General features: G+C 41.3%; 1 protein-coding gene across 2 annotated transcripts in view; it reads right to left on the minus strand.

The window, feature by feature from the left end:
• Window positions 1-5,199: 5,199 nt before the first annotated feature.
• Window positions 5,200-14,124, minus strand: part of ldah (lipid droplet associated hydrolase) — a 53,710-nt gene continuing 44,785 nt past the window's right edge. For both annotated transcript variants that reach the window (XM_084438057.1, XM_084438056.1), the window contains exons 5-7: window positions 12,182-12,422; window positions 6,676-6,758; window positions 5,200-5,772 (exon numbers count right to left, since the gene is read on the minus strand). In XM_084438057.1, the coding sequence (XP_084294183.1) occupies window positions 5,581-5,772; window positions 6,676-6,758; window positions 12,182-12,422 (516 nt within the window). In that variant the 3' untranslated portion in view covers window positions 5,200-5,580. The remainder of the gene's footprint in view (window positions 5,773-6,675; window positions 6,759-12,181; window positions 12,423-14,124) is intronic.

The raw sequence follows: 14,124 nt of genomic DNA on the forward strand, positions 1-14,124 counted from the left end.
TATGCGCCATCTGACTAGCTCGCCACTTGCCAGCGAACCTGGACTAGACTATTGTAACCCCCCCCCCCCCCCCCCCCCCCAAATTATTTTATATTCAAATAAACTGGATGGACCGGTTTCCTAGCCCTGGATCGTGAGGGAGGAGGGTAGCCTACGTTAGCGGGTGCTTTGCCATGACCGGCCATTCCACAGGTGTTGGATTGAATTCGCTAGTTTGATTGATAGATGGATGGATTTAACGTCCAAAGTAGATTGTGCAAGTATTGTATAGGCCCATGTGTAAGAGATGAATGGTTGTAACCATGAACTCAGCCAGAGGTAGGCCCTAGCTACTGTAGATTATCAGCATTATCACCAGTCTCAATTTATGTTTTCCTCTAGGCTACGTGTTGCCATTCATTTAAACCACCATCTCATCTAGACTACTTCTGTTGCTGCATTTTTACATTTATGCTTTCATAATTTTAGAGCGCAATAAACATTTTCCAGGATTCCAATAAGTCCATCCATTCATCCAACTTTGTGCTGAGCGCAGGCTGGTAGCCTACTGTCAAGGATCACGACTGATGCACTCCCTTAACACGTCTCGCAACTCCCCAGACTATCAAGAGAATTTCAATATGAAAGACCTTAAGTGGGGTATTCCAGGAGGTAGCCTAAAGGCCGTTTCAGACGGGGAGCGATATTCCGCCTGCGTTCTCGCTCGGATCAGCGGGGGACGCACGCGTCCTGCGCGCAGCGGGGAAAGCTGACTACAATTCAGCTCTTATCACGGGCGGGCGTGTGCACGAAACGAGCACGCGCGCGACAATTTCAGATTCAGCCGCTCCGCCCCAGATTGTCCGCGGCTCCCAAATTGTCCGCTCGCCTCTCTCATTGAAAATGAATTGCAATGCGCGGATATCGCTCCTCGTCTGAAACGGCCTTAATGTAGCAAGTCCTCGGTCTTCATGACGCACTGTTATGCTTGTTTGCTGTGTAGATCCAGTCATAGAAGCGGGCATCTCGTCCGGCGATTTGAAACAGCTGGTCAATTCACCCCAACAAGAATAGCCAAGAGAAGGACAAAAATGAAACCACAAATGTTACTACTGGTCTTGAAACAACTGTGTTAGCCTAGTTCCATATGAGAACACTCCTCGGTCCAATACCGTATAGTAGATCAGCCTGTGTCCACGTAGTTGCTAGCTAACTGGTGTGTACATTCCATGAATATCCGAAGCTTCTTACAATAGCTTCTCACGCCATTCACTACCATTCCATATTTTTTCTGATTTAAGGACGGGTTTCTCTTCCTGCTTCTGCCTAAGCACTCCACAATACAACGGTGTCATGTTTTACCGAAGGAGAAGTGAAGAAGACGGTAGCTATCAGTGGCTAAAGCAGTTAGCTAATTTAAGATTCCTGTAGCTGCTTTGCTGCTAATGCGAGTTCGTCTCCGTTCCTGCCCGAGAAACAGAAGTTGAACTAATAGCATCAAAATCAAAATAGCTACAGGAATCATCGTTGTAAAGTTAGCTATCTGCTTTTTAGCCACCGACAGCTACCGTTAATATTATGGAAGCTGCTGTCGTGAGCTAACTTGCTATCACGGTCTTATCGTGCAGCTTCACAGCCTGCTATTAGCAGCCAGCACTACAGTTGACAAAATCACACTTGCACATCATTAGAATTCCAACCATTTATATGGGATTTATCATTCAACTAAACATGGAACCTGAATACTACCTGATATTTCAACCTGCTGCCATCAGTGATCGGCGCGTCTGCTTGTTTGAGTCATGAATATCTTACGCAGTTACATTCCATGTAGTGTCCCAAAACTGTTAAATCATTCCCCATGTAGTTCACTATGAGTCGCACTCAATACATCCATGGTAGCACTACATAGGGAATAGGGAGTGAGTGAACCATTTCAAACACATCTCTGGTCAGCTCCGTTAGCCATCTTACTCGTCCTGATGCCATGTTCCATATGAGAACACTCAAGTTAGCCTACTGTATTAAACTTCTACTTGTCACGACAGTTAACAGATATAGACCCGGCGACAGTTACAGAGATAGAAACTATAAATAGATAGGCTTTGTTCGTAATAATTAAATTACAACCAGACAGAGAACAAGGAGTTTGAGAACGGTAGGCTAATCTAATGTGCGAGATGAGCTACAGCAATGGGTCAATAAGTAGTATTACTGCGCCCCTATGGGCATGCGAGCGGTGGTGCGGAATGCCGTAAAGCGCCTGTTAGAATACCGCGGGTCAAGTAACATTCTTATGTTCTCACATCTGTGGGTAGGCTACCCTCGTGATCCATGAAGGAACGGTGCGTGAGATTGAGAATAATCTGAAATCACAACGGGGCTGACTGGCTGTTCAGCCACACATTAGGCTAGGCTAGGCTAAGCCTAAAAAAACAACAACATTGCACTGGAAACTGGCACTGTCTCGTTTTTCCACACACAAAATTACATCGAGGGCAACAGTCATGGGCGGTCGCCACTACTGAGTTAGACAATAAGATTCTGCTAATTTCACATTTGTCAGGCACACTCGTCCACTAACATTAGTTCATTTTGAAACCCAATGTTTTGCACAGTCAGTGGGCAGGCTCACACTGTCATGCAAATAGCCTAGGATGGTAGGTGCCACTTTTGCAGCAGTTTTGCAAATAGGCTAGGCTGCTAGCTGCCAGTTTTAGACTGCTAGCTGACAGTTTTGCAGTGGCTGGGTGCAAGATCGCTCGTCGTCACTGTAAATGAGGGCAACCTCAGTGCCTCTCGAGCATAAATAAAGGTTTGAAAGATCTATAAATCCACAAGCCGGCCAAGTCCAATGCATCTTGATCACAACTTTCACATCTATTCTTGGCTGTGATATTTATTGTACCGAGTAAATGTTTACATTGTATATTGTCTTGACCCATTGAGGAAGCTAAATGTGAATATAGGCTAAGCAATACCTGAATTTTAATGTGCAACATGAATTAACTCTAGCCTACTAGAATAGTCGTGCAGACCCTTATCTAAGCCACAAGAGCCACTTATTCAAAAATAAAGTGTTAACTGAATCAGATTATTGTTGGAGTCAATTTATTTTTCAGTAGCCTTTATATTGCATAGAAAACTGTGCTCATGTGTCACACTGTGTTTGTAGCCCTCTGCAAATACCAACCCCACCCATACAGCAGTAGGCCTACAACTACATAACATTGGTTGGATAGGCTAATAATAGCCTAATAAAAAAATATGTTTGAGCTAGCTAACATTACCTACCATTAGCTCAACCGGGACAGTTGCCAGTTAGCGATGAGAGGCAAAGTCCCAAGCCCAGTTGATAGCCTCCATCATGGGATGAGGGTGGTGCAATTGGCCACTATCCAGCTTCAAACACCCAACGTTAGGCTAGCTAAGCTAGCTAGCAAGCAAGCAGTTGCAAAGTCAAACAATATAGGTTGTAAAATGATGCGGGGGCATATCTCTCGCTAGCTATGCATGCCGTATTATATTATTTTAAGAGTTAGCCCTAAAACACAAACACGTTAATTTGAAGTTAAAAGCTAACAAAAGCTGGGGCAGTCTATAAACTCGGGCCGTCTCATTCATGACGGCGACAGGCACTAGCCTGGCAGACTGCATCAAATAGTTATCAAACAAGCTTGGGAACTAACGTTAGCTGGCATAATCCAATAATTCCCCCAAAAGAACCCCTCCACTGCACAAGCTTTTTACCAAACCTAGCTAATAAGCACAAGCTACTGAGTGCAACGTTAGCCCTGCTAACGGAGAGAACGGATTTGGAGGAGATTGTTGCAGCTGGAGCTAAATGAGGCAAAGGAACATGTCAAATAGAATACAACAAACATGCTGAAAATGTATTCAATCACTTCTTCTTACGGCTTTCCAGCAGTGTCGATGCAACTATTACTGCCCACCACAGAATATTGCTACATATTTCACGTCCGGATGTAAACAAGCTGGATTGCCAGATTGGTGCTCCAGCCCCAATGAGTGCTCCAAATCCCCCCAATGCGATAAAAACCCGCCCAAATATTATATATTTATTTAGTATAATATATATCTATATATCATAATACATGTTAAGAAAAATGCCTTTCAGCTCAAATTCCGAAAATAATAACTAATGTGGTAAAACTGCAACTCAAGCCTACCCCAGCGGTTTAGCTAAATCTGACCGGGCCTGAGTAAACATATAATTCATCCATAAATCTATCCATAAATCTATCCATAAATTGCTCAATAGGTGAATAGTCCTACATCATACTGCGCCAATGTGTTCTTATTTTTCAAGTGTTATCAGTGATATGCTTTCTATTTGATAATAGGGCTTGGGAAAATGTAGTCCCAGACACGACCATCTTCTTTCTACACAGGTGTATCTATTTGTAGCCCAAGCCGATATAGCCGCATTTGGTGTCACAAACACACACACGAGCGCCATCTAGCGGCCACTGTGTGTCAATAACAGCCTCCCATTCTAAAGACTGCGGGGGCTTTTGACCCACTCCGTGGCGAAGCCGGTAAGTTTCAAATGCTTGGCGCTGCTAGTGTTAAATCTCGGCAAAGCAAAACACACAGCCATAACAACTGGTAATTAATCACAAAAGACCTACCTTATATTGTAACCCAAACTCGTTTAATCCACTTCATTTTGGAATCAACTTTCAACAAATACTCAAGATCTCCGTTTTCCATGTTCATTGATGCTAGCTAGATAGCTAAAGTGGGCAATGTGATTGACAGGTGACGTCAATAACGGGACAGTCATGACAAGTTTTGATTGGATAAATTGTCCCAATGTTAAAATGTCAATGGGAATTCCAATGTAAGCACTTTGAGAACTGGCTTACCCTATGCCCACTTTTAAGTATTTCGACAAATGACAGATTAGGTTACATTTCGACTGATGACGACGCTATTCGCGGTTTTGTATGTGTGGGCTAATTTGATTGGTTGATTTTTCATTCGGTCTTGATTTCCGTAAGCCAGAATCATTTTACCTGGCCGACAATGTTAAGTGAATGACGAGCTAGTAAAACAGCTGTCAACGGACCGTAACGTGGACTGTATTTTCTTGAGGACTGTAGGGGAGATGGAGCACTACCCAAATGCTAAACACGGATGAAAATGAAGCGATATGGCAGAATACAAGACGCATTTAAGTCAAAAACAGTCTGAAAGTCGATTGTCGTGCCCTCTTTCACTGAAAGAAGGAGCAAAAAACAAGTTTTATTTGGATTTGTATGGGTAAGCCAGGCTTACCCTGGCTTATAGGAGCAATCACCACTGTAAGGCAGACAGCAAATCATGACAGGCTAACAGCAAAAACAAAAAGTTCCTCTTAAACTTTAAATGCAGCTGCTAAAATCCCTATTTACAGGTATTTTGAAGCTATATTACATGCCAACAAACAGATACCAAGAATGAACACCTTGATTATACACTAATGGTTGAAACAACCAATTCATACAGCTTGTGGTTAAAATTATAGTCATCAAACCTCCTTGTTAGTCATCATTATTTTGCTTATCATCTTGAGAAAATTACAATATTAAAACTACCTCAATCATGTTTGCAGTCACTTTGAATCCATTCAAAAATCATACTGGCAACTTCCTTCCCGGCATCAAGAACGAAGGCATGACGAATTCCATTTTCACACAGTTTAATATTTCCATTCGGGAAATCCCTCTTCATGTCATGATAGTACTGTACGGGGCACCAATGATCAGTGGCTCCATAGTAGAACACAAGCTGAAAAGTGGAATGAAAAAATATGAATAAAAGAGAACTTTAATTCACTTTGTGTGGACATAAAGAACCATTTTATCTATTTAATTTGAGATTGTGAGATATTTATAGATATAAATAAAATATTAAGGAAACAAATATGTCAGAGCAGAGATAATGACTGAGAATTGTGATGTTTGACAAATGAAACATCCAAAGATATACTGCACATGTAACAGCTGCTTGTCAAATGCATACTATCAGAAGGTGTAAGAATGTTTGCCAGTCTAATAATACTAGTGTAGAAAATACATATTTAGGAAAGGTCATGGAAGGAGGGCCTCCTAACTTGCAAACCTTCACTAACCACACCAACCCTAACCACACAACTACCACTCTCCTACAAGAAGGTGCCATTAGTGCACAAAAACTGTGGATATATTTAAAATCTACATGTAGCACACCACCACTGAAAAGCTAGCAATCTGATGGCACACGTGAGCAGTACACGTGTTAAATAATAATAAGGAGTGAGAACCATTTCAACAGCTGATCAAGCTGAGCCCCAACAATGTATCTGGAGTTAATGGCTCTAGCAGAATTGAGAACATACAACAAATACAGTTGAACCCTGTTGTTCAGGTTCATAAGTTGTTTGGAACACGTTGTTTGGAACTCAGTGTTTCTAACCAGAAAAGGGTTCTATATTCAGAGGGTTCCACCATGGTTACAAATGGCTCGATTTGGTACTGTTTTTCTAAGAGTGTACTTGTCACAATTGTTGGTACTGTTTTTGTAAGAGTGTAAAATGTTATTTTGAAGCCAAGAATACTGTCTGAAAATGAGGAAATATGGGGGGGATCTGAAACCGTTCATCCAAAATGAATGTAAATATTCTTGAATTAAAGCTGTCAGTCTGTCCTTTACCTTGTCAAGGTTTTGACTGATCGTGAAGTTGTCTCTCTCTTGAACTTTCCTCATCTCTTGACCACCCATGTACATGGCATTGGCTAACAAGAAAAGGAGAAAAAGTAATACAATGAATTCTGCAGCAAAACACCTGTGCTTGTCTCAACTGTGAGTGTGAAGCTGCACGTTGATAAAACAGAAGAGCAGAAGACAAATATCAGTTGGTCATCCAGTGTAAATTGTTTCTTCTTACAATATTGCATGAGGCAAAGCTCATCATATGATGCTCATCAATGTTCACGTTTTTGTATTCTGGAATACCACCACAAATAACTCAGCTTTGACATATTCTTTAATACTGTAGCAGTTACTCTTTGACACCTTTTTTAGTACTGTATCTGTTACTCTATTGTACTTCACACATGTTGATCTACTGTGCTTCAATCAGGGCTGTCGTTCCTTATAATCTAATTGTTTCATATTTAAAATATATTCTATAATTCTAATTTTCACTGCAACCAACGTGTTCAGAGAGCCACCTACCCACAGTCAGATCAGCTACTTGATGGCGAACGTGAAGGTGGAGTAAACAATTTCTTATAGGGGGGAGAGGGGCCCCCGAATGATACATACTGTAGCAGCTTGGGCAATGAAAGACCTATGCATCCAGACATTAATAAGCCGCTCCCAGCCTGGGGTCAGAACCCATAAATCATTCCCTCTTTCCAACACTCTTGACTGTACTGAACTGTTAAATATATATAATTTCTGATATAAGTATAATAATAATAACAACTACAAAATACATTTCCTGGACAAAATGTGAGGTGGGCTAGTTGCTGAAGCTCGTTGTAACAACTACTGCCAATAATAGTATAACTAACTATTGTAAATACTGTATAACTACTACAAACACTATTGCTATTACTATTATAACTACAAATATAACTGTTAGCACTACCAATACTACTAAATACATTTCTATATAAATATAAAAAACGACTGCTTGTAATACACTCAAAAATAGATTAAACATCCCATGACTCATCGTTTTAATAAGCTAAATAGCTCAAAAAGGTATAAATATTAGTTTACAGTCTGAATGTCATTCTGAATATGTACTTGAATATAAGGAAGGTAGGATTGTAGGACGGAAGTTAGTAGCCTAAGGAAGGAAGGTAGGAATACAAATGCTACCACAGTAGTTGGAGGTGTTGGTATGGAAGTTGAGGTGAATGCTACTACTGTTGTTATAAAAGGGATGCCTGTTGAGAGGATTACCCTACATTAACAGATCATCACTGCAGTGGTGTAAGGGTAAACAGTAGTATTAGGGTTAACAGTAACCTTACTGTTAGAGTTCGGGTATATAACAAATACTGCCAGTTAGGGATGTGCACGGTTAACCGAGTACTCGAGTACCCGAGTAGGCAATCTGCTAGTCGGAAAATAAACACTACTCGGTTAATCTAAAGGCTATATAATATGGCATGTTTGGCCGTGAAAGCGCGCATTTCTGAGCGCCTGTGCCATTGTTACCAAAGAGGATAGAGCGTTGGCGGCTGCCTGGAGAAAAGCGCTGTGTACGGAGTCTTTTTTCGAGCGCTCCGGCGTTTTGAAAACATTGCCATCTCAACTTTTCAGAAAGGTGCTGCCAACATCACTGCGGCTCTTTCAGGCAACCAATGATCAGATATTAGATAGGGCATGACTCGTCAGCTGTCTGGGGATCCCGGGGGAACCCCTGCCTGGCTATTAAACTGAATATCTGAAAGTGCACCGATCGTAAAAATAATAAATGCAGCCAGTTGTCAGGGGCAGTGATGACTGATTACTAGTTGATTACTGTCTAGCCAGCTAACTGGTTACGTTTTAAAAGCTTTATTTATTTACATGGACACAGTTCTTGGGTGCAAAGTTACGTGGTCACAAAAACTAGCAATATGGGCAAGCCCATGGGCTTGCTACTGCTAGCTGTCCATGGTTCGGTTTCCCATACTGTTAAGCATTTTCGGATCAAACTACACCGTGGTTTTGCATAGTGTTAAAGCATTTTATGGATCGAGCCTCGGACTTTCAAACCTGTTACAGCGTAGGTAGCCTATGAGAGAACTATAGACTTAAGCCTATATACAGTATATGCCACTTCATTTGTTTTGTTTTGACAATTAAACGCTGGTACCGGGTCTCTGATTTTGTTTATCTGCATACTGTGCATAGTAGGCAGTGGTGTGAGTGGACTTTGTACTCTGGCTCCAAGCAGCACTCCCATCATTTTGCGGTAGTCTAATCATGTTTGTAATGAGGTGGTGCTGAAAAAGACAGCGAGTACCAGCACAGGTCCATGCGCGTATAGCCTACTCGTTTTCCAGCCTATAAAGAAATATTGAATGAATAGGCCTGTTGTTCAATAAATCTATTTAGTTTTGCATGGACATTTCTCTAATGAAGGCTTGACGCCGAAACATCCATTATTGTCCAATAAATTGGAAATAGGCAGTGAGTGCCGCGGTGCTTTTTAACGCTAAAAATTAATTCACTTGTTATCCGGCATCAGCAGTAAAGGCTTGGTTTAATACTTAATTTTGATTAGTAAATTAGAGGTCTGGTTGCATATTGTAGGCTTGGAGTTTTCAGAGTAGCCTAACGATAGGCTTAATAGGCTATGAGCTGGGCAGTGCATCCACATTAAAAGGCTGCGTTTTTCGATTCCGATAGCTTCATGAAAACCTGTGGTTTATTCAATCTGACGATAAGTAATGCATCCAACCACACATCAGCTTTTAAATATGTTTATTTGCAAGGGCATGGACGAGACATGAAAGCACCGCCACGGTAATAACGGCGGAAAAAAACGTATTCCCCTCCGAGGGGGCCGGGGTTAAATGCGCTCTGTCTGGACGGTATCTTTTTTTGAGTAATCTTTTTTTTTGAGTAATCGGTTACTCGAGTAGGATCAGGTTAGGTTACTCGGTTTTAAAATTAGTCGAAATTCCCATCCCTACTGCCAGTACTATTATAACTACTGTACACAGGGCCGGACTGGCCATGTGGCGTACCGGGCAAATGCCCGGTGGGCCGGACCTACTTGTGGGCCGATCTAAAAAAACGAGCTAACGAACGGCCCATAGAGCAGGGACAGCGGCCCATTGGTCCATTTTCTATACTGACACTGGGCTGGCCCAATCATATGTAGGCCCCACCCCTCCCTCTGTTAGTTTCAGGTGTCATTTGCGTGGGCCGTTAGAGAGCCGCAGCAGCACCCCCCCCCCCCCCGTCAACAAATCGCGCAACAGCACCCCCCCCCCGTCAACAAATCGCGCAGCAGCTTGAAAACGAAACTGAAGGTGTTCCATCTCACCGCGTCGGCTCGGCTAGTGGGCCGACTGGGGCTACATTTCCCGGTAGGAAATATTCACCCAGTCCAGTCCTGAGCGCGACCTGGCGAGTCGGTAGAGCATCTGCGCGCTGGTTGTGGTGGGCCGGTCTGGGCCAAGATGCCAGGGCTGAATTTTTGTCCCAGTCCGTCCCTGACTGTACATATAACTACTATAAATTCAATTGCTATTACTATTATAGCTACACATATATAACTGTTAGCACTACCAATAATAATAAATATAACTAAATATTAATAAACTACTATAAACTATACTATAAATAGCCTACCACAGTTAGTACTACTGGTACTAAAGTAGAAGGATTATAAAGTTCAAGTAGTGTTACAGTACAATTAGGGTTAGAATTCAAGTAGACTAATGAGGGTGCTGATGCAAGTTAACTTAAGAACTATGATGCCTATAACAGGATATGAATAGATTTTCGATGACAAGCCATCAACATATTTTTAGCAGTCACAGCTAGCTCAGGAATATGTGAACTGTCACCATAGCAACCACAGCGCAGGAGCACTGCTCTACAGCACCAAAGCACAGAACACACAGAATTCGCTGACTCACTCACCATACATTTCAATGGGGAGCGCAGTTGCCGAACAAATCGTCATACAGCGAAAACTATGTCACACAGCTTAGATACTTACATTGTACGAATCAGCACAGTTGTGCATTTCAATATAACATTTCGATATATAATATTTGTATAAGCTGTTAAAACTGTAGGCATAGTGACAAGTTAACTTAAACTAATTTAGGTTAACAAGCTAACATCTGCTAAAAACAACAGAATTATTTATTTATTTTAGTAATTGATTACCTTAGAGTAGAAAAAGCTGTGCCTGTGGTTATTTGAGGGGTTCAACAGGATTTGAGGACATTCATATACAGTAGCTATATCCACAGTCTACACTTGACTTTTCAGGGTGGTTTTGGAAAGGGAAAAAAACATATACCTCCTTCCAACCTCTCCGGGTAACGAGTGTCACTATTACAAGTTCCTCATGCACAATGTTTAACCATAGCGAGCTAAAATACTACCCAAGGGTCTGAAATTGAAATGGTTACATCTTATAAGTACCTTGGCATTATGAATGATGAGAATTTGTTTTTTAAATTACATAGACAAACTTGTTTCCAAGCTGAAACTCAAACTAGGTTTCTTCTTTAGAAACAAATCTTGCTTTTCATTTCAGGTTAGGAAACAATTAATTTCTGCAACTTCCCTACCTTTGTTGGATTATGGAGATTTGCTCTTTATGAATGCACCTGATCAGTACCTAAAGAAATTAGACACTGTGTATCATTGTGCCTTATGTTTTATTACTGGCTGTGGTTTTAATGTACATCACTGTACCCTGTATGCTTCTGCAAATTTTGCATCATTATCTGCCTGTCGACTGTCTCATTGGTTGGTCATTGTGTATAAATCAATCCTCGGCCTAGTGCCTCCTTATTTAAGTAGACACGTGCAGAAACTTAAGTCAGTACAGTATCCGTTCTCAGGACTTCCTACTCATGCTGGTCCCCAAAGCTAAGACAGATCTGGGTATAAAGGCCTTCAGATTTGCTGCACCTTCCTCCTGGAATGATGTGCAAAAGGATCTAAAATTACCTGAACTGATCATCCTTGGGGAATGTAAGTCCATCTTAAAAGTTAGAGAAAATAGCACCATTTTGTATGTAATTGTTTCTAGTATTCCAGTGTGATAGGTTTTTGTTCTGTATGACCTGTTTACTGTATATGTACTGTATTGTTGAGGTTTTTTTCTACTTGGTTAAATAAAGGATATTGATTGATTGATTGATTGATTGACTGATTGATTGATTGATTGTTTGATTGTTTGATTGTTTGATTGATTGATTGATTGATTGAAAGGTCCACAAAACCAGCTCAAAAATTAAGAAAGTTTGAAACTTTTACATTGGAGTCCACGGAGCGCCGCCACGAAAGTGTCAGACCTCTGTCAGAGCCTGTGCTGCACTGTGACTGGCCAGTCTGCGTTTAGGGGGCATGGCTTAGCGAAGGGTGAATTGTTCATCTGCTGTTTATAACCTACTAACCTTAAAGTTAACCATTGCCACAGACTAACTTGATATCAATGGACAGAATGAACTGAGAGACTCACCAGCACAGTCCACACTAATGAGGCTAACAGTAGCTGGTACAACAGAGTGGTCCAGTGAACGCAGACCACCCAAGGCAAGCTTCACCATAGTGGCCTTAAGTCTCTCTGGCAGCAGGGAGAGAAGGAAGATAGGCAGATAAGCAATGTAGCGCAAGTGGCACAGCACTGGGGTCATGACCTTCCCCTGGGGGGTCTGTGCCATGCGTTCAATGGTTGGGAATAGAAGCACTGACTTCACCACCTGCAAATAAAGGCAAGAGAGAAGAGTAAATGACATCATACATGATTTGTGTTTACTGTTGATCCTTCATCTTGGTCTAATGAGACTTTCTAAATGTAACAAGATGAGGCTAAAGCTCCATCGAACGGTAGTGCCAGTTGCCTCAAAACTTTCCCCGTATTTATCAATTTCCACAGTCTGATGAGGCTTGCTAAGAGGGAGGTCAAAACCAAATATCATTTTTAGCATGGCATGCTAATGCCCTACTTTATGGGTAAATCCCAGAGCTTGATAATAAAAAAAAGTTGCATAATGAGAATATAGGACATGAGATACTTAAGTTACAATAAAGCCCTTGTCACTACATGGCCTGACCATTTTATCTCAAAAAGGTATCTCCCATTCTCACATAACTTTAGCTAGGTTGATATTGTTGCAGCCTATATCACTGTCTAGATCAGGGGTCTCAAACTCAAATTGGCTTGGGGCCACTGCTGGTATCGTCAACTCATAGGAGGGCCACTTCAATGTCAACTTCAACTACTACTAACTATAAGAAAGTGCAATATTTCTGAAAATGTCATTTTTCATTTCCATAACTAGACTCAAAACTCAGTCTCTAAATGTTGCAAGACTATTCCATAACTAACATTTTCATCATACAAATTCAAACCGGTTTCCATTCATTTTAATATATTTTAACATAAGTTAGTGCTGCAAATCATTTTTCCTGACTTTTATTTTATCTTGAATAGCCTACATTTGTACTTTATTCTGTTTTAGCTGCAAGATGCATCACTACTGTAAGCCTGCCCTGGACCTGTACTTGCATTTATTAAAGTTCAAGTTTGTTTCCATTTCTTACCAGACACTTGAATACATTTGTAGGCTACTGCTCTATTTCTTGCCAGACACTTATCTTGAAAGACTGCTGAGACATTAGCCCTCTCAGCTGTGTGGCTCGTTTTTTCCTCTGGTCTCCTTATGACACTCCATGTTTAGTAATGGATAGCTCTTGACATTATATTCCTTTAGAACGGCGACTTTGTTCTTGCATATCAAGCAGGTAGCATTTCCATTGGACACCACAAAAAATACTGCAATGTCCATATTTCTTGAAACTGTCTGTGTTCTTAACGTTAGTTAACCATGAAAACAGCCTCTCGGTGGCGAGCTGCATTCCGTTCATAGTTCATATCGCGTGCAGATTGATTGCACCTGTGACTGTATGCAGCGTTCACCTCACGCGCTGCGCACAATAACAGCATTCCGCCCCACGTTTGAGCGACTTGAATTTACATTGTAGGCCTGCCTACTGGCGCCGTTTACAATAAATTATTTTGCGGGCCAGATTATATTTTATTTCTGACATCATGTCGCGGGCCGGTTGGAGTGTTGTGCCGGGCCGCAAATGGCCCGCGGGCCACTAGTTTGAGACCCCTGGTCTAGATAAATGTATATAAAAATGTTGAAAACGAAACTTGCTGCGTTTCTGGTTTTTCACAGACATAAAAATAGGAGAGCACCACATAGTAATTTCAGTTCAGATAGTAGACAAATATGTATTATCTCTGGAATTTGGATATTAATAATGATGTCTAAAAAAAGAATAAGGTCCCACAGAAAAGGGGGGATTTCACTTCTGTTGTAATGGATATACAGTGGGGATGTAGGGGACGTAAAACAGTTGATGAACAGTTTGATGTATTTCTTCTTATATTCT

Source organism: Borostomias antarcticus (assembly GCF_949987555.1).
Source record: "Borostomias antarcticus genome assembly, chromosome: 5".
NCBI classification, from domain to species: Eukaryota; Metazoa; Chordata; class Actinopteri; order Stomiiformes; family Stomiidae; genus Borostomias; species Borostomias antarcticus.